This window comes from Oncorhynchus kisutch, linkage group LG7 (assembly GCF_002021735.2).
Source record: "Oncorhynchus kisutch isolate 150728-3 linkage group LG7, Okis_V2, whole genome shotgun sequence".
NCBI classification, from domain to species: domain Eukaryota; kingdom Metazoa; phylum Chordata; class Actinopteri; order Salmoniformes; family Salmonidae; genus Oncorhynchus; species Oncorhynchus kisutch.
The window spans coordinates 40,385,203-40,404,392 of NC_034180.2; the positions used below are offsets into that span (position 1 = coordinate 40,385,203).

The window sequence follows — 19,190 nt, forward strand, 5'->3', positions numbered from 1 at the left end:
TAATTGTTCATACATCTTGGAGGATGTATAGTATTGCACATCTTTATCTGAGACCAGGTTGCTTGCACTAACAACCAAAGATAATTATGGGGAGAGTTTACTTTGGCGGTTAGGGGAACTAAAGACAAATGTTGGTGGTTAGGGGAACTAATGGCAAAGGTTAGGAGAACTAAAACGACAAAGGTCAGGTGAATTTAAGTAGCAGGTTAGGTGAATTGGGTTAAGTTTAGAATAAGTGTTAGAGGAAGGGTTAGCTAAAATGCGATTAGAATTAGGTTGTAAGTAACAAGAACATTTCCCAGGACATAGACATATCTGATATTGGCAGAAAGCTTAAATTCTTGTTAATCGAACTGAACGGTCCAATTTACAGTAGCTATTACAGTGAAAGAACACCATGCTATTGTTTGAGGAGAGTGCACAATTTTGAACATGAAAGTATTTAATAAACAAATTAGGCACATTTGGGCAGTCTTGTTTTTTTTTTTAAAGATTGAAATGCAATGGTTCATTGGATCAGTCTACATACACCGCTGCCAAATAGTGGCCAAAATCTAAATTGTACCTGGGCTGGAATAATACATTATGACCTTTCTCTTGCATTTCAAAGATGATGGTACAAAAAAAATAATAATCATTTACAGTCACGCCAACTACGGCTAATTTACAGTCACGTCAAACAGTGCAGCCAGAATAACATTATAGTAGCTGCATTTGCATTTGTTTAAGCTGTTTTCTAGTGGCATTTATTTGGATACATTCGTAAGAATGAGCTAATGATGCGCGATTTCAACTGGCATAGTAAAAATGCACTCTCGTCAGGTCACTGATGTTCAGAGCTAGCCAAAAACCGCTAACATTAATAAACGTTTTACCTGTTTTCGATTGACATGTATTTGTATATGTCCATAAGAATTACACTGATTCATGATTTCAACTGGCTGAGAAAAGCTGCCTCCCTGCCTTTCTGTCTCAGTCCAGAACCTACACGTTCATTACTATGGGACATGAGATCGAATTTCAATGTTGAAACAATGTTCCAAATGTCAGAGACAGACCACAAGTTTTATGCAAATCTCCACTATTGAAAACCAATTGTTAGTCTAAAAGAAATGGGAGCTCATTTCTAGATGCTTTTTACAGCGGAGTTTAGAAATTGGCTGGCTGGGCTGATGAGACAGTGGATTGCGCAGTGAGATGGAACAGAGTAAATAGGCATTTCAATATCATAGCTTTAGCCATTGGTAATTTGTTGAATAGACACCTGCTGGAATACGGTTTTAACCCATCAGCGTCCAAGATTAGAACCACCCGTTGTTTAAATGTATAATAAGTGTTAGGGGAAGGGTTAGCTTAAATGTTACAGTTGTCCCGGATGCAACTCGTACATATAACCTTAAGATTGCTAAATGGTTGTGGATTACACCCGCCTGTCCAACCTCTACTTTTGTTTATGTTTCAAGTAATTTATTAGACTAATAATAGGTATCATAGACTTGGAGGTGCTCAGAAAGATGAAAAGTACATTTCGTATTGCTCTGAGGCCAGGCTGTGCAGAAAGGTGCATACAGCTCTGCATGAGCAATGTGTGATTTATGTCATATATCACTGTGACAGATATGAACACATTTTACCTGTAGCTGCAGGTGGCTCTGAAAATGAACCAAGACTACCTACTATATGTGCTTGAACTCCGTTAATACCCGGAAGACGACACTCTGCAGTGAGTGAGTTTAAACATTTAGGAGGTTCACTGAGACGGGTAGAGGATCTTTATCGCTGCGCATTTGGAAACACGCGCTTGGGCACTTGGTATGCGCTTTTTCAATCGCTGTAGTCTACAAATAGTCTATCAATTTTTTTTGTTTCACATTTCGATTGTTGTATAGTTCATTTCTATTATCGACTTTTTTTTAAAGCAGCATTTCGGGCAACCATGAGTAAATCAGTAAAATTAAAAATAAATAATTTGTTTCATAAAACAAAGTCACTGGATAAAGAAAACAAGGACGGGGAAAAGCACACATTTAAAGATGCAACTTCATATGGAGATGGAGAGCTTGCGAGCCCAGGCCCGAGTTTACCTTCGAGTCCCGGACTTGTCAGCCCCGTCAGCCCCCTGGATGGGCCGCTGCATAGGAGTCCAGCAAGTGAGAAGAAAAAGAAGAAGAAGCGGTTCTTGTCCTTGCAGCTCAAGAAGAAAGGCTCAACGGAGGAAGGGCGCATCAACGACCCACTGTTCTATAACGGTGCAGACGAGCTCCACAGCTTCACCAGTAACATGTAAATTAAACCTTTATTTACCTTATCGAAATTGTGCTCACGAGGGTAGGTCTATTATCACCTTGATTTGTGTGTACCAGGATACACCATTTAGTGCCTTCATAAATTATTAAAACTTATTCACCATTTTGTTGTACAGCCTGAATTCAAAAGGAATTTCATGGATTTATTTTTCTCATCCATTTACACACAATAACCCATAATGACAGTGAAAACATGTTTGTAGAAATGTTTTCAAATGTATTGGAAGTGAAATACAGAAATATCTCATCTACGTAAGTATTCACACCCCTGAGTCAATACTTTGTAGAAGCACCTTTGGCTGTGATTACAGCTGTGAGTGTCTACGTGCTTTCCACACCTGAATTGTGCAACATTTGCCTTTTTTTTTCTTCTTCAAGCTCTAAATTGGTTGTTGATCTGTAACTCGGCCCCTGTTCACTGTCTTCTTGGTAAGCAACCCCAGTGTAGATTTGGCCTTGTGATTTAAGTTATTGTCCTTCTGAAAGGTAAAGTCATCTCCCAGTGTCTGGTGGAAAGCAAACTGAACCAAGTTTTCCTCTAGTATTTAGCCTGCGCTTATTTATAGCTCCATTCCTTAAGTGTTTTTCAATCCGCCCCTTTTTTCAATTTTCACCTAAAAAGACATACTCAAATCTAACTGCCGGTAGCTCAGGCCTTGAAGCAAGGATATGCATATTCTTGATACCATTGTAAAGGAAATACTTTGAAGTTTGTGGAAATGTGAAAGGAATGTAGGAGAATATAACACATTCAATCTGGTAAAAGATAATACAAAGAAAAAAATAACAGTTGAAAAAAAATGTACCATCATCTTTGAAATGCAAGAGAATGACATAATCTTACAGATTCAGTATGTGTGGGGTACCGAGATGAGGTAGTCATGTTAAACACTACTATTGCACAGAGTGCAGAGTCCATGCAACTTATTATGTGACTTGTTAAGCACATTTTTAGTCCTGAACTTATTTAGGCTTCCATAACAAAGAGGTTGAATACTTATTGATGTGTCATTCCAGCCCAAGCAGAATTTAGATTATGGCCACTAGTTTTAGACTGATCCAATGAACCATTGCATTTCTGTTCAACCGTTTGTATCAAGACTGCCCAAATGTGCCTAATTTATTTATTAATAACTTTTCAAGTTCAAAACTATGCACTCTCCGCGAACAATAGCATGGTATTATTTAATTGTAATAGCTACTGTAAATTGGACAGTGCAGTTACATTACCAATAATTTAAGCTTTCTGACAATATCAGAAATGTCTATGTCCTGGGACATTTTCTTGTTACTTACAACCTCATGCTAATCACATTAGCCTATGTTAGCTCAACCATCCCATGGACGGGACACAGATCCCATAGAGGTACATTTTTTATCCTGAAAAACTCCCCAGTTCTTAATGATTACAAGCATACCCATAACATGCAGCCACCACTATGCTTGAAAATATGGATTTTGGGGTAAATTTGGATTTTCCCCAAACATAACACTTTGTATTCAAAACAAAAAGTTAATTGCTTTCCTCTCTTTTTTTTGCAGTATTATTTTAGGTCCTTGTTGCAAACAGGATGTATGTTTTGGAATATTTTTTATTCTATACAGGGTTCCATCTTTTCACTCTGTCAATTAGGTTAGTATTGTGGAGTAACTACAATATTGTTGATTCATCCTGTTTTCTCCTATTACAGCCAATAATCTCTGTAACTGTTTTAAAATCACCATCGGCCTCATGGTGAAATCTCTGAGTGGTATCTTTCCTATCCGGCAACTAAGTTAGGAAGGACACCTGTATCTTTGTAGTGACTGGCTGTATTGATACACCACCCAAAGAGTAATGAATAACTTCACCATGCTCAAAGGGATATTCAATGTTTGCTTTTTGTATTTTTCACCCATCTACCAGTAGGTGCCCTTCTTTGCAAGGCATTGGAAAACCTCCATGGTCTTTGTGGTTGAATCTGTGTTTGAAATTCACAGCTCGACTGAGGGATCTTACAGATTCAGTATGTGTGGGGTACCGAGATGAGGTAGTCATGTTAAACACTACTATTGCACAGAGTGCAGAGTCCATGCAACTTATTATGTGACTTGTTAAGCACATTTTTAGTCCTGAACTTATTTAGGCTTCCATAACAAAGAGGTTGAATACTTATTGACTCAAGACGTTTCAGCTTCTCATTTTTTTTATACATTTGTATGTAATCCATTGTAAATTCAGGCTTTAACACAGCAAAATGTTGAAAAAGTCAAGGAGTGTGAATACTTTCTGAAGGCACTGTAGGTAGCCTAGATTTTGTGGTTAAAGGTAAGACACAAAATAGATAGGCCTACCTATCCTAGTTTGCCCCCAATTGTTCATGCCATCCATTCATGTCGTACCATGCAGCCTACCTGTGTTGATACCTGTCAGCACCTGCTTGGTATTCAAATGTACAGTTAGCCAGCATTTAGGCTATGATATAGTCACCTAATCTCAGGGAGAGTTATACTTCTGACAACAAATTAATATATAGACTGATTTCAACAGTATGATTTACCTACCCTAAAAGCTCTCTATAACTAATTATTGGGGATTTTACTTTATTGAGCAATAAGTTATGCACAATCAGAGATGTGATTAAGAATAGCTTAGCTTTTAAATCACTATGGAGTTATCCCAGATCCTCAACTGATGGCCTAATCCTTATCCCACTGTCTTGTCTTATATCTTAAGCAATATCAGAACTGGCTACACTGAAATGGAAAACTGTCATTTCTACAGTAATTTGGGGGATATCAACAATAAAATACCCTGAAACATTTTACTGCAGCATACTGTAAATGATGGTGCATTGTGCGAAAATGTGGTGGGCAGGGAAAGAATTTCTCATTTTCAAATGGTACTGTTATTTCACCACTGAGGTGTTGTTTTCAACATAATCTACTCACGTTCGCATACACTGATTCATGGACTGTCTATATTTTACACAGCCCAACTTCACATGCACACTAGTATTCAGAGCGCACAGGAACCAGCGTGAGCAGCGACAATATCATCACGTCATCCAAAAACATGGCAGTCATTGGATGAATATAAAATGTTAATATCTTCAGCTGTGAGTAATGGAAAAGAAATCGGCCTGTGAAAATGCTGTACCAATGTAACTGGTACAGTATGTGGTTATAGTGCCCAATCAATTTGAAATACAGTATATAGGGGACAGATTGCATTTTGCCATGTCCTTTGGGTCTGTTTTGCCTTGTGGTCGCTGCCGGGTTGGAAGCCTTTGTTAAGGACTCTGGAAGTGCAAGTGATATAAAACACCATATATTCATTAATATGCTGTTATACACAAACACTTTACATAGCACCCAAGCTGCTTGTGCCAATCCCTTGTAATTACAATAAAATATTATGAAATACAAACCCCTTCCCTCAATGAGTTTCATCTATCCATTCATTAATTCATCACGATTACGGTAGAATTGACTTTTTGACAGAATAGTCCTAATACAGTACACTTTACAGTATTGTACTGTGTGTCATTACACAGTACTTTTTTTGATACCATATTTATATTACAGTAGGTGCACTGTAATATGAAATACATCATTTTACTTGACACTGAGCTGCCTGTAAATTACGGTCAATTTCACGACCACTCCTTTACAGTGTACTTTCTTTATCAAATAATGTGTGATTGCTCATGACCTGCACAGTGTAACAATAGCTATTAGTTGTGTGTGTGTGTTTGTTTGTTAGCAATGTAGTTGGGATCAGCTACTGGATTTCAACAGATATAGGCCTATCTGGTATGACTGGGCTGGGTAATATGTCATTTTCATTCCAAACAATGAGTCACAAGGAGTTGGCAAGATAGCACAAACAGGTCTGGGACCAGGCTCGGTAATATGCACTTCTACATTTGCACTCTGTACACTTATAAAGATAAACTGAGCTCCTCAAATATTTACGTAGATTACAATCCTGAATCCCGGGTAATCAAATCAAATTGTATTTGTCACATGCGCAGAATACAATAACGGGTTTAGACCTTACAGTGAAATGCTTACTTACAAGCCCTTAACCAACAATGCAGTTTTAAGAAAAAACAAGTGTTCAGTTTATTTTGTAAATACATTCTTAAGTAAACAATAAATAAATACTGTAACAAAACACCACCAGACCAGACATATGTTTCTCAAGTTAAACTAAATCATCCTCCTTATGGTCGTGTGTGTCCTTCTGCACCGGAGGTGTTTGTCGACTGTGTTTTGATGTATTCATTTCATTTTAAACGCAGAGCAGAGTGAATCTTTTTCCCTGTGGCAGTTTGTACAGGTAAACCACTGAGGTGTCTTGTTCCTGCTTGTCTAGTTCGGACTTGCGCCGGTTTTGTTAACTGTTGAAGGCAGACAAGTTTGATCTGAAGTTTGGGTCACGACTGGCATCCATCCATCTGTGAGACAAAATGGGGAATTTACCAGGAAGCAGCAACAGCATATCAATGGGGAAGCAAGAGAAATAACAGCAAGGTGTGATAGGGGTGAAAGAGGTGAAAATAAAAATTATGTTAAGCTGTATTTTATAGTTATTTTGTTCTTAAATGTTTGGTGGATTTAAATGTGCAGTCTGTAATTTTAAACAGCCTAACCCTGCCACAGTTTGGAAAGCTGGGGAATGGGGTTGAGGAAATGTTTCTCGGTAGTTGAAAGGTATTTTGAAGCTACACATGACATACCATATGGCATAAACAGTCATGACAGCTGCTAATTGTTCATGACGGTTATCTCATGACCATGACAGTGTTATGTTGTCCTTTCGGTGGAGGTAAAGTTAAGAAAATACATTACTTTCAACAAGCTATAGACTCTTCTCATGGCTATGCAAGTGTACTGTATATGTTTTCCATTAACATATTCCATAACACATCCCCACTAGATGATAACCAACAACCACAACCTAACTGGGTTCCACTGTCAGACAAATACATTCTATTGGGTGATGTAGTGGTAAAAAAAAGGGGTGTTGGTAAATTCTGTTACCAGTTGCTTCCTATACTTTCAGTGCATTTTTCCACTGAAGGTGAGTAAACTGTTGCGTAAAATACAAAAGGTGGACAAACTGCATTTGACTTGCGTTTAGCCTCTACACCACTGATTGTACATGGTGGGACTCACAAGGTGCTATCCAGTGTAATTGACCTTGCAAATATGCATGCGTTCATTGCTTACATCCGCAATGAAAGGCTCATTGTCCGTCCTCCCTCCCAAAAGCCTGGAAGGGATGAGAAAGCCAAGCCTATGGGTCCATAGCTTCAACCCCGCAGCACACACAGACACTTACACACACCAACTAATTCATGGACTGCTGAATGTACAGTTGAAGTCGGAAGTTTACATACACTCAGGTTGGAGTCATTAAAACTTGTTTTTCAACCACTCCACAAATGTCTTGTTAACAAACTATAGATTTGGCAAGACGGTTTTGACATCTACTTTGTGCATAACACAAGTCATTTTTCTGACAATTGTTTACAGACATATTATTTCACTTATATTATTCACTTACATACACTAAGTTGACTGTGCCTTTAAACAGCTTGGGAAATTCCAGAAAATTATGTCATGGCTTTAGAAGCTTCTGATATGCTAATTTACATAATTTGAGTCAGTTGGAGGTGTACCTGTGGATGTATTTCAAAGCCTACCTTCAAACTCAGTGCCTCATTGCTTGACATGAGAAAATCAAAAGAAATCAGCCAAGACCTCAGCCAAGATTGTAGACCTCCACAAGTCTGGTTCATCCTTGGGAGCAATTTCCAAATGCCTGAAGGTACCACATTCATCTGTACAAACAATAGTACGCAAGTATAAACACCATGGCACCACACAGCCGTCATACCGCTCAGGAAGGAGATGTGTTCTGTCTCCTAGAGATGAATGTATTTTGGTGCGAAAAGTGCAAATCAATCCCAGAACATCAGCAAATTGTTATTTATTTTTTACCTTTCTTTTACTAGGCAAGTCAGTTAAGAACAAATTCTTATTTTCAATGACAGCCTAGGAACAGTGGGTTAACTGCCTGTTCAGGGGCAGAACGACAGATTTGTACCTTGTCAGCTCGGGATTCAAACTTGCAAACTTTCGGTTACTAGTCCAACGCTCTAACCACTAGGCTACCCTGCCGCCCCAATGACCTTGTGAAGATGCCTGAGGAAACAGGTACAAAAGTACGAGTCCTATATCGACATAATTTGAAATGCCACTCAGCAAGGAAGAAGACACTACTCCAAAACTGCCATAAAAAAGCCTGACTACGGTTTGCAACGGCACATGGGGACAAAGATCATACTTTTTGGAGAAATGTCCTCTGGTCTGATGAAACAAAAATAGAACTGTTTGGCCATAATGACCATCGTTATGTTCGGAGGAAAAAGGGGGAGGCTTGCAAGCCAAAGAACACCATCCCAACTGTGATGCACGGAGGTGGCAGCATCATGTTGTGGGGGTGCTTTGCTGCAGGAGGGACTGGTACACTTCACAAACTAGATGGCATCATGAGGTAGGAAAATGTAACATCTCAAGACATCAGTCAGAAAGTTAAAGCTTGGTCACAAATGGGTCTTCCAAATGGACAATGTGGCAAAATGGCTTAAGGATAGCAAAGTCAAGGTATTGGAGTGGCCATCACAAAGCCCTGACCTCAATCCCATAGAACATTTGTGGGCAGAACTGAAAAAGCGTGTGCGAGCAAGGAGTTCTAAAAACCTGACTCAGTTACACCAGCTCTGTCAGGAGGAATGGGCCTAAATTCACCCAACGTGTTGTGGGAAGCTTGTGGAAGGTTATCTGAAACGTTAGACCCAAGTTAAACAATTTAAAGGCAATGCTACCAAATACTAATTGAGTGTATGTAAACTTCTGACCCACTGGGAATGTGATGAAATAAATAAAAGCTGAAATAAATAATTCTCTCTACTATTATTCTGAAATTTCACATTCTTAAAATAAAGTGGTGATCCTAACTGACCTTAGACAGGGAATATTTTACTAGGATTAAATGTCAGGATTTGTGAAAAAATGAGTTTAAATGTTTTTGGCTAAGGTGTATGTAAACTTCCAAAAAACTGTATGGTTGTAAGAGATGGGGCAAAATGATTGGCTAATAAGTCTGGCTGAGCAACTGACTGGCTGATTTACTGCAAGATAGGAAAATATGTGACTAAACTTAGCAAAAATAAGAAGAAACTGTATTATGAAGCCAAGATCAATTATATAATAAATGGTGTAAATTTATATTTTATAGGAAATTATGGGCAGAATGACAAATTGACCGATTGCTTCACTTCTTGTTTTTATGAGAAATGGTAATGTGTTGGAAATTCAAAATTGTTACACACAGCTCTGACACACACACTTACCCCATCAGACATGTCACCAGGGGTCTTTTCACAGTCCCAACATGTGACCTACTTGTTGTGTGTATGTACTGACATGTATGTGTAACTGATAGATGTACACACACCAACACTACATGTTAATGTTCTTAAATGTATGTAAATTGTAAAGTATTTGGTCTGTAATGTCTTTTTAGTTACATGTCGGACCCCAGTAAGACTAGCTGTCACCATTGACTTCAGCTAATGGGGATCCTAATAAATCAAATTCAATCAAATTAATTCAGAGACCATGTTGTTTTCCTCCTACTGATACCATCAAAGAAACACAGACCATTCAGTTTACATAACATAACAAACCTTCTACCGTACTCTGTCAACAACCCGTTTTTTAGCACCCTACAGTAACTAGTACTGTCCTTTTATTCTCAGTCATCAGGTATACGTTTTGCAGTAGCTTTTACCCTCTTGAATGACATGTCTTCTGCTCAAAATAAGTGTACTGTCTCAAATGGCCCTCAGCTGAAAGTGTGTACGGAGTAGTCATACAATCCTTGAATAAGGATATGGAATGATATCCTTCTGGGTCGTTAGGAGGCACAGTTGCCAGACTGCAAGCCAAAAGTGTGTGAGGTGTAGTGTGTTGCTACAGTAGTTCATGGCTCCAGCATGCCTGAAGTTATGGTTGTGGGTGAGAAAAGACATGCCACATACCATTTGCACTGTACCATAAGGTTATTTTGTACTGTAGATGCTTTTGGTAAACTTCAGATTCTTACTTGATCATCCATCTCCATTTCAACATTTCTAACCTAGTAATCCATGGCTTTTAGTTCTTCTAGCATTTCTTCAGCTTACCTTTCTAATATCTGCTGCCCTGCTGACTCATATTGGAATTATAAGACCAACCATACCTGAAACAGAGTTCCTTTGGAATTATAAGACCAACCATACCTGAAACAGAGTTCCTTTGGAATTATAAGACCAACCATACCTGAAACAGAGTTCCTTTGGAATTATAAGACCAACCATACCTGAAACAGAGTTCATTTGGAATTATAAGACCAACCATACCTGAAACAGAGTTCCTTTGGAATTATAAGACCAACCATACCTGAAACAGAGTTCCTTTGGAATTATAAGACCAACCATACCTGAAACAGAGTTCCTTTGGAATTATAAGACCAACCATACCTGAAACAGAGTTCATTTGGAATTATAAGACCAACCATACCTGAAACAGAGTTCCTTTGGAATTATAAGACCAACCATACCTGAAACAGAGTTCCTTTGGAATTATAAGACCAACCATACCTGAAACAGAGTTCCTTTGGAATTATAAGACCAACCATACCTGAAACAGAGTTCATTTGGAATTATAAGACCAACCATACCTGAAACAGAGTTCCTTTGGAATTATAAGACCAACCATACCTGAAACAGAGTTCCTTTGGAATTATAAGACCAACCAAACCTGAAACAGAGTTCCTTTGGAATTATAAGACCAACCATACCTGAAACAGAGTTCCTTTTTTTGTTTGGCCTTACTAATTTTCCTTCATTTGAAGTAATAGTAGGAAGTGATGTTTCGGTTTTAGATAGAACCCACATATTCAGTTTGCACAGTTTGACCAAACATTCACAACCTTACAGCTTGAATAACTGTATTTTTATTTTTACTTCTATGCTTATCATACTGTACTGTAGTGTATAGAATTGATAGATCAATTTAGGCCTACAGCTTTTTGTGGCAGAAAGGGTTCATTTTGATTGACATGTGTTTGCTCTCTTTCTGTGTGCTAAAGTATATGAATTGAGTAATGGCATTTTTAAGCAATAAGGCCTGGGTTTGTGGTATATAGCCAATATACCACAGCTAAGGGCTGTTATTAGGCATGAGGCAGCACTGAGAACTGCATACAGCCCTGAGCCATGTCATATTGGCCATATACCACAAACCCATGAGGTGCCTTATTGCTACATACCACAACTTTCAGCCAATCAGAATTCAGGGCTCAAACTACCCTGTTTATAATTAGTAATAAGGCATGACAGCCCATGGTATATTGTGGATTACACACAGTTAATGGGTGTTCTTAGGCCTGGTGCAATGCAGTGTAGGCCTATGAGTACTGTATGTGTATTTGTGTTCATCCGTGTATGCATTTTGTGGTTGTATTGTACATTTTACGCTATGTAGTCAGTTAATGTTTTGGACAGGAGTAACATAAGAGCAGAGCATGAATGAGAATATTTTTGTTTAATTTCTCTCCTGTAGTCCTACTCCCCCAACACGCATGTTTCGCCACGATACTGAATCAGAACTTGAGGCTATGAGCTTTACAGACAAGTCTATAGCAGTATGGCTGAGTGGACTCATGTTTGATATTCTTACTAGCCTCTGTACTGACAGTTCTCCAGTATGATGTGTCACAGCCACGTTGTGGTGTGTGCCTGGGAGGAGGATGTGGAGCAGGGCCAGGTAGGTTGGAGGATCAAGTGAAGCAATTTCTAACACACCACATATCCTATGATTAATTTACTGTATGATTCATATACTGTATGATTCATATACTGTATGATTCATATACTATGATTCATTTACTGTATGATTCATATCCTATGATTCATTTACTGTATGATTCATATCCTATGATTCATTATACATTTGAATGATTTGATGTTATTGTCTATAGGTTTTGTGGGAATGTGGCAGTTCAGGTACAGATTGTGTACATACAAACAGAAGCTGACACATATAGTATCTGTAATAACCAGTTCTTTGCATGTCTGTTGATGGAGTTTGCCAGGGGAACAATAAACAGAAGCAGCCTGACTGCCAACTGCTGCAGATCAGAGTCAGTCTGTCAGTGGTCTCTCTCCAGCTCCCTGCTTTGACTTTGATCCCAGCTGACCAAGGGAGAGTGTTTGTATGCAACTTCCTGTAGAGCGAAAGGAAAGCTGCCACAATGTTTGACTGATAATATTGTGGTGAGACGCAGCATGCAGACACAGTGGCGAAGTTCATCATCTGACATGATGTTTCAGACATATCAATAAAATGTGTTGATTGATCACCATTGCAAGACATTCTAGATGGTTCTACTGTAGTTCCAATCACATGATTCATATCCCCCAGGCTTGAACGGCTTTTCTTTATCAGAGAAATCTGCAGTAAATCTCCTCTGATGTGACATAATTTATTCACATACCTGCCCCTTGTTCCCTAGATCAGCAGAGTCACTCCAGAGGAATGCACTTAGCCAGCAAAGCTTTGACAAATAGTGCCTACTTTAGGACCATTAGATAAGACATTGATTCTCCATTCTGTCTATGTCAGCTCATTGATCAATTTTGAGAAGTCTAACTTGAATTTTTATATATATATATATATATATATATATATATAGACAGTAACAGACAGAGCCCTGCAGGTAGAGACAGAGAACGTGGTGGGGTCGGCGAGAGGGAGGAAGGGAGGGGTTGGAGTGAGTGATTGGTGGGAGGAGTGAGGAGGGGTGGGAATAAGGGCAGAGTGAGGAGGGGTGGGAATAAGGGGGTGGGACAGTGGAGGATGCAGAGCGATATGCTTGGAATTTAACCGCCATGGCTGACTGGTTCTGGAGTCTATAGGACTAAGAACTTTAAGCATCTTGTCTTCAGTGAAATGGAATGTGTATGGTATGAACCTGGAACCAAGGTTGAGAGATCTTGTAGAATTTTCTCTACTGAATTAAATTTGTTGTTTAACTAGTCCTTTATTAGGTAATTTAAAAACAAAATGCATGCATTAAGAAAACTAGGAAATACTTAGCTTAACAGCCATTTACCCATTGAGCGAGGTGTTTAGCAAGGTGTCAGTAACCATGTAACCACTATGTCTGTGTGACACTAGTGTTGATCCCTGCTCAATTGGTCTTCATTATTTTCTCTCCCCATTTTTTTCAGATGTCTGTCTACATCCACAGGTTAAATTAATAATAATAACAATATTTAATAATAACAATATTTAATTTGTAAAGTGCATTTCAAACACTAAATAGAAAACTAAACAAACCAAATTCATCAACACTACATCAGAAAGCAGAAAAAAAGATCACAATACATACAAAACCATGACCTACTATTATAGACTTTAAGCAGATTAAGAATGTTCATTAACATGGTGATAGAGTGATGCATTAGGCATCAACGCATAATTACTGACACAATCAAAGGACGGACAGGGCTGGACGTAGCCTAGAGCTTTGTACTGACACCGATGGGCATTGAGTAGGTGGTGCTGTTGTGTCTCTTTAAGGCCAACTCTTGTATTTTGAGACAATGCAGGTTTTGCTGTTCAATGGTCATTTCGATTCTTGAGCTTAGTACAAGTGTCTTACCCTACCATAGCCTTAAGTAAAAGGTTGTATTACATATTTTTTTAATATCATTTAGGTCTTTGTAAACAGGGTTGGGCCGTATCCAGATTTCCATACCTTCATACCGTACCTGTACCATACCGGGCTATACGGTATTACCAGCAGTGCACACAAGGGCCGCTAGTTCTATTCAAACGTTATTTAAAAAAATATTATGCCAACAAAGTACTAGTGATTACCCATAGCAGACACAACCTAAATGCTCACAAGCTCAAGAGAGGACAGACAAACCTGGCTCATAAAGTTATGCAACTATCTCAAAAGGCTACTCACATTTGATCCAGGAGAGGATTGATTGTCTCTTCTGTAACCAAGAAGCTTGATCTTGCAAGCTAACCAACTCCCGACTCCGACTGTTTGGTCACCTGGCCAGATCAAACCCACCTCTGGAGCCTGCCCTTGTCCTCAAGGAGCCATCCCCCAACTGGCCACACCCAAGATAAAGAACGAGAGTCTGGTTTGGTCACCAGTTGGAGGTTGTCCTACTCAACCTGGGACTCAACACCACATCAGCCTGGGACCTTGCCTAGAATAGGATGGCGTGGCGTTCACTGCGCTCCAAGGAGCGAGCAAAGATGAGTGAGTGAGTATTTAAAATCATACCGTCTGTATTTCAAAATACCCCTGTATACTGTATATATGGGCTGTCTGTCAGGGGAGGAGGACTATGACTGGTATGATCATTAAAGAAGGCCTTCTGAGGCTGAAGAGCCCCAGCCCCACATGGCTGCATCGTTTCCATTGTGAACCATCATCACTGTTTAATGGACTGATTTGTCTACAGTCAAAGTCGGGAGGTGGCTAGCTTGCAAGACCAAGCCTCTTGGTTACAGCAGAGACAATCAATCAGGCAAGAGAATGTGGCCGGTTTGAGTCTAGATAGATATGCAACATTCTACAACTGATCCAGATCCAGTTGTAGTTCGTTAAAAGGCCAGATTAACTGGTGGCATGTGACAATGATCTGACCTAGGAACAGAGGACTTGAAATTAAAGGAGTAGCATTGTTTTTACATCCAAAGCCAATGAAAAGCAATCTGGTTGAGAGCATTATAGGTGTGTGTGTGTGTGTGTGTGTGTGTGTGTGTGTGTGTGTGTGTGTGTGTGTGTGTGTGTGTGTGTGTGTGTGTGTGTGTGTGTGTGTGTGTGTGTGTGTGTGTGTGTGTGTGTGTGTGTGTGTGTGTGCACATCCTGTTATCCCTGCGTGTGTGTATGTGTGCATACACCTGGATTAGTTTGTTTTAATGGACTGATTTGTTTACCCAATGTCTCGAGCTGTAAGACAGGGGACTCTGTGCCACAACATAGGGCGGAGTTTTGAGTCTATATAAATTGTAGTTTGACTAAACAAACTACATTAACCAGGTTTCCATCCAACCTTTTTATGCACGTAAAGTGCATGTTGGATAAAAAATGTCATGACAGGCCTGATGGAAAGAGCAAATTTGTCACTAAACTTTCCAAATGTCTACCAAACTAGTAAATTTGCTAGACAACGTGGGATCTTTTTGTGTCAGTAGAATTCATTATGCTAGTAAAAAGTACATTATTTTCTTTAGGAATATAGTGAAATAAAATGTAAAGTTGTAAAAAATAAACAGTAAAGTACAGATTAACCCCAAAAATACTTAAGTGGTACTTTAAAGTATTTTACTTAAGTACTTTACACCACTGTAGACAAGGTGGGATCTTTTTGTGTCGTTAAAATGTATTATGCGAGAAATGGCAGTGGAAATACTTTTATGTGTAAATATTGATATAATAACCATCGTATTGAAGTAAACTTGGGGTCATGCAATGACATGTTGTCACGACTCTGGAAAGCATACGGTTTATTAGGCTACAGATGAAATACATACTAAATGCCTTATTCTGGTGACATGATGATCGATGCTTGGCTGCCGTTTGACAAATTTCATCATGTAGGCTATACCCGCACTCTATCTGCGAGATGTTGGCTAGAGCGCACGTGCCAATGCCAGATTGGGCACATTCGCTATATAAAGCTAAATGTTTTGTGACATTTTTAGTAGAGTTAACCTATTTAACTCGTTTATTAATTTTTCGGTACAGTCATCAATTGGTTGCCAATTGGATGGAAACCAAGCTACTCTTGTGAATTTGTTTGTTTTGACACCTGCTGCATTACCTTCAGACTGTTGGTAATGCAGTGCTTATCAATCTGCAAATCTCTACAGCTCAAAATGTCATGTCCTGGACAGTATCAGGATGAGAGAGAGAGAGAGAGAGAAAGAGAGAGAGAAAGAGAGAGAAACAATCTCTCTAGGGGGCTGCAATGAAAACGTAACCCTGCTTTGAACCTCTTAACCCCCTGAACAAACATGTATACAAAGATAAAATCACATAGTATATCTACACACAAACCCACGAGTGATATCCAACAAAGACCTACAGTAGGTATCATGCCTACACCTTTAGCTGACACCAGTCATTGTCCAGTGGAAATAAAGCTTTCTTTGTTAAAGGTAGTTCTGGTCATCATTATCAAACTGACTGTTTGAAGAAAAAAATGGTTTCCTATCACCATTCCCTTTACCCTGTTTTTACTAACAATCAGACATCTGGTGTGTCCATTCTGGCTCGGACATGGCTACTTGCTTACTTGGAGATATGGTGTGCTTGTTTCTGTGCCACCCACTTTTTTCTGGTGATATTTTAAATACAAATTATTCCAATATAACTATACAGCACATGGTCCATTTGTCAGAAATTGAAAGCTTGCACATTCATGCTAAACTAATCAAAATACCATTGCATAGGTTGTTATTATGGACATAACATCATCATGTCAAGTGTTGTGTTATACATGTCCCAAAGATGTCTATCTTTATGTGGAGCAGTGAACAGGGGAGTGAGATAAGTGCCAGGATGAATGTGAGTTCTTTCCTCATCCTCCTCCAAAGTCAACACATTCAGGGTTACGACAGGCCTGGTTGTGAAAGCATGTCATCTGAGCAGAATGCACTGTATTGGGCTGTTGTGGTCACATCACACTTGTTTCTCAGTCCCTTGATGATTAAACAAGTGATAAATGGAGTCTTTATTACGCTCTACTGTACTGGTCTATAGCCTCCAGTAATTGTTTCAGGTTCAGTAGCTCTGTCTTTCAGCGTTCTGCTGGTAATTGTGTATTGTACTGTGTGTGCACAGAGCGCTATATAGTGTTTAATGTTCATATTCTATATGCATTCATGAAACTCAAACATATGCATCATTCAGCTATTGTAAGCTGCTGTCCAAACTAGAGCGGTTAAAGTTTGTTTTGGAGTTTGGGCCTGGCAGGAACAAATATATCTTTCATCAACAGCCACTGGTGACTCACCCAGCCAGCCCCACTCATAACCTGTAGAATGATGTATGAGTCATGCCTTGACTTCACTCCATCCCTTGTTTGACTTTATGAAGTCCCACAGGTTCGTTCCCTGCATACGTTTATTCAAAATGTTTGTGTTTCTATATGATGAGTGATGTTTTGATACCATTGATATGTGCCAAGCTGTAGCCTGTGCCAAGCTGTCCTGTTTGTGTGTGTGTGTGTGTGTGTGTGTGTGTGTGTGTGTGTGTGTGTGTGTGTGTGTGTGTGTGTGTGTGTGTGTGTGTGTGTGTGTGTGTGTGTGTGTGTGTGTGTGTGTGTGTGTGTGTGTGTGTGTGTGTGTGACACCCTGCCTTGCTGACTGAACAGCTGTGTTGAGCTTTGCCATTGTAAAAGTATATTGATACAGTTAATGCAAAACAACAGAGCCATTGTTTTACTGAGGAGGATAATGCTCCGTGGCTCGGCTGCTGCTGGCTTTTATCAGTCAACTCCTCTGTTGACTATTCTGCAACATTACAGTGTGTTGTCTAAATGATCTGCTTGAGAGCGTCTGTTATGTTGCGTGGGAGGCAGTTCTACTTCTGTAATACTATAACTTCACTGTAGGCTAGCTGCCATATTTCCTAAACATACCCAGGAAACTAGTGGGAGTGACCAATGGAGTTGCACAACAGTTCATTGAACTTCCAAAATGTCTAAAAACATTGTAAAACATTTAAGTTTTGAATGTTAGGGTTTCAGAAAATCTCAAATAACTTAATATTACCCGCCTGTATTTCCTGTTATGTTGAAGTGTGCCAGATCTGAATATCTCCTACACTCTTAGTAAAAAAAGGTTTTATCTAGAGCCTAAAGCCAAATTGATACCTGTTGCTAACATGCGTCCTGTCATGCTCGCTGAAATGAGTGGACCAAGGTGCAGCGTGGTAGGCGTACATTTTCCTTTATTAAATGAACACCGAACAAAAAACAACAAAATACCAAACGAAATGTGAAGCTAAATAACAGTGCTAACAGGCAACTATCCATAGTCAAGATCCCACAAATCACAATGGGGAAATGGCTGCCTAAATATGATCCCCAATCAGAGACAATGATAAACAGCTGTCTCTGATTGGGAACCATACCAGGCCAACAAATCACTAATCATCTGGATGACCCACCCTAGGACCATCACGCCCCAACCAACATAGAGAATAAACAGCTCTATGCTCAGGGCGTGACACGTCCTTTGTCCTGATCTTATCCACATTCTGATTGTGTCCACATTGAAGACGTAGCATCTATACATGGTGATAAAATGTGTCTCTTATCCATCCACTCTGTCCACAATGTAACCAGATTTCCTGGTGCCTCCCTGTATGCAGATTATTTAACAGATATTCTTTCAAAATAATATTTATTTATTTTAAGACAATTATTGATGCCATAAGTCAATGGTGCTATCTGTCGATGATTTTGAGGCCGATATAATTATTTAAATGTTTTATCCATCCATATCTGTTTATACTTGATTGATATTCAGATACAATGAGTCCCTGACTACCTCCGGAGGTGGCCAGGAAGATCTGATTACAATCAGATTACAATGAGTATTTTAATCGTCTACACCAGTCTAAAAATGTGTGCACAATCCGAATGTGGACAAGATCAGGACAAAATATGCACGTTAGAACCACGTATAAACAGGGCTTAAAAAGGTCATTTGGCTGTCCCTACAGGAGAACCCTTTGAAGAACCCTTT

The 19,190-nt window shown here is 39.2% G+C and overlaps 1 protein-coding gene across 1 annotated transcript in view; it reads left to right on the top strand.

The window, feature by feature from the left end:
• Positions 1 to 1,754: 1,754 nt before the first annotated feature.
• The window catches only part of LOC109893789 (beta/gamma crystallin domain-containing protein 1-like), a 55,647-nt gene continuing 38,211 nt past the window's right edge, over positions 1,755 to 19,190 (top strand). Inside the window, exon 1 of the mRNA XM_020486997.2 lies at positions 1,755 to 2,283. Coding sequence (XP_020342586.2) covers positions 1,937 to 2,283 — 347 coding nt within the window. The 5' untranslated portion in view covers positions 1,755 to 1,936. The remainder of the gene's footprint in view (positions 2,284 to 19,190) is intronic.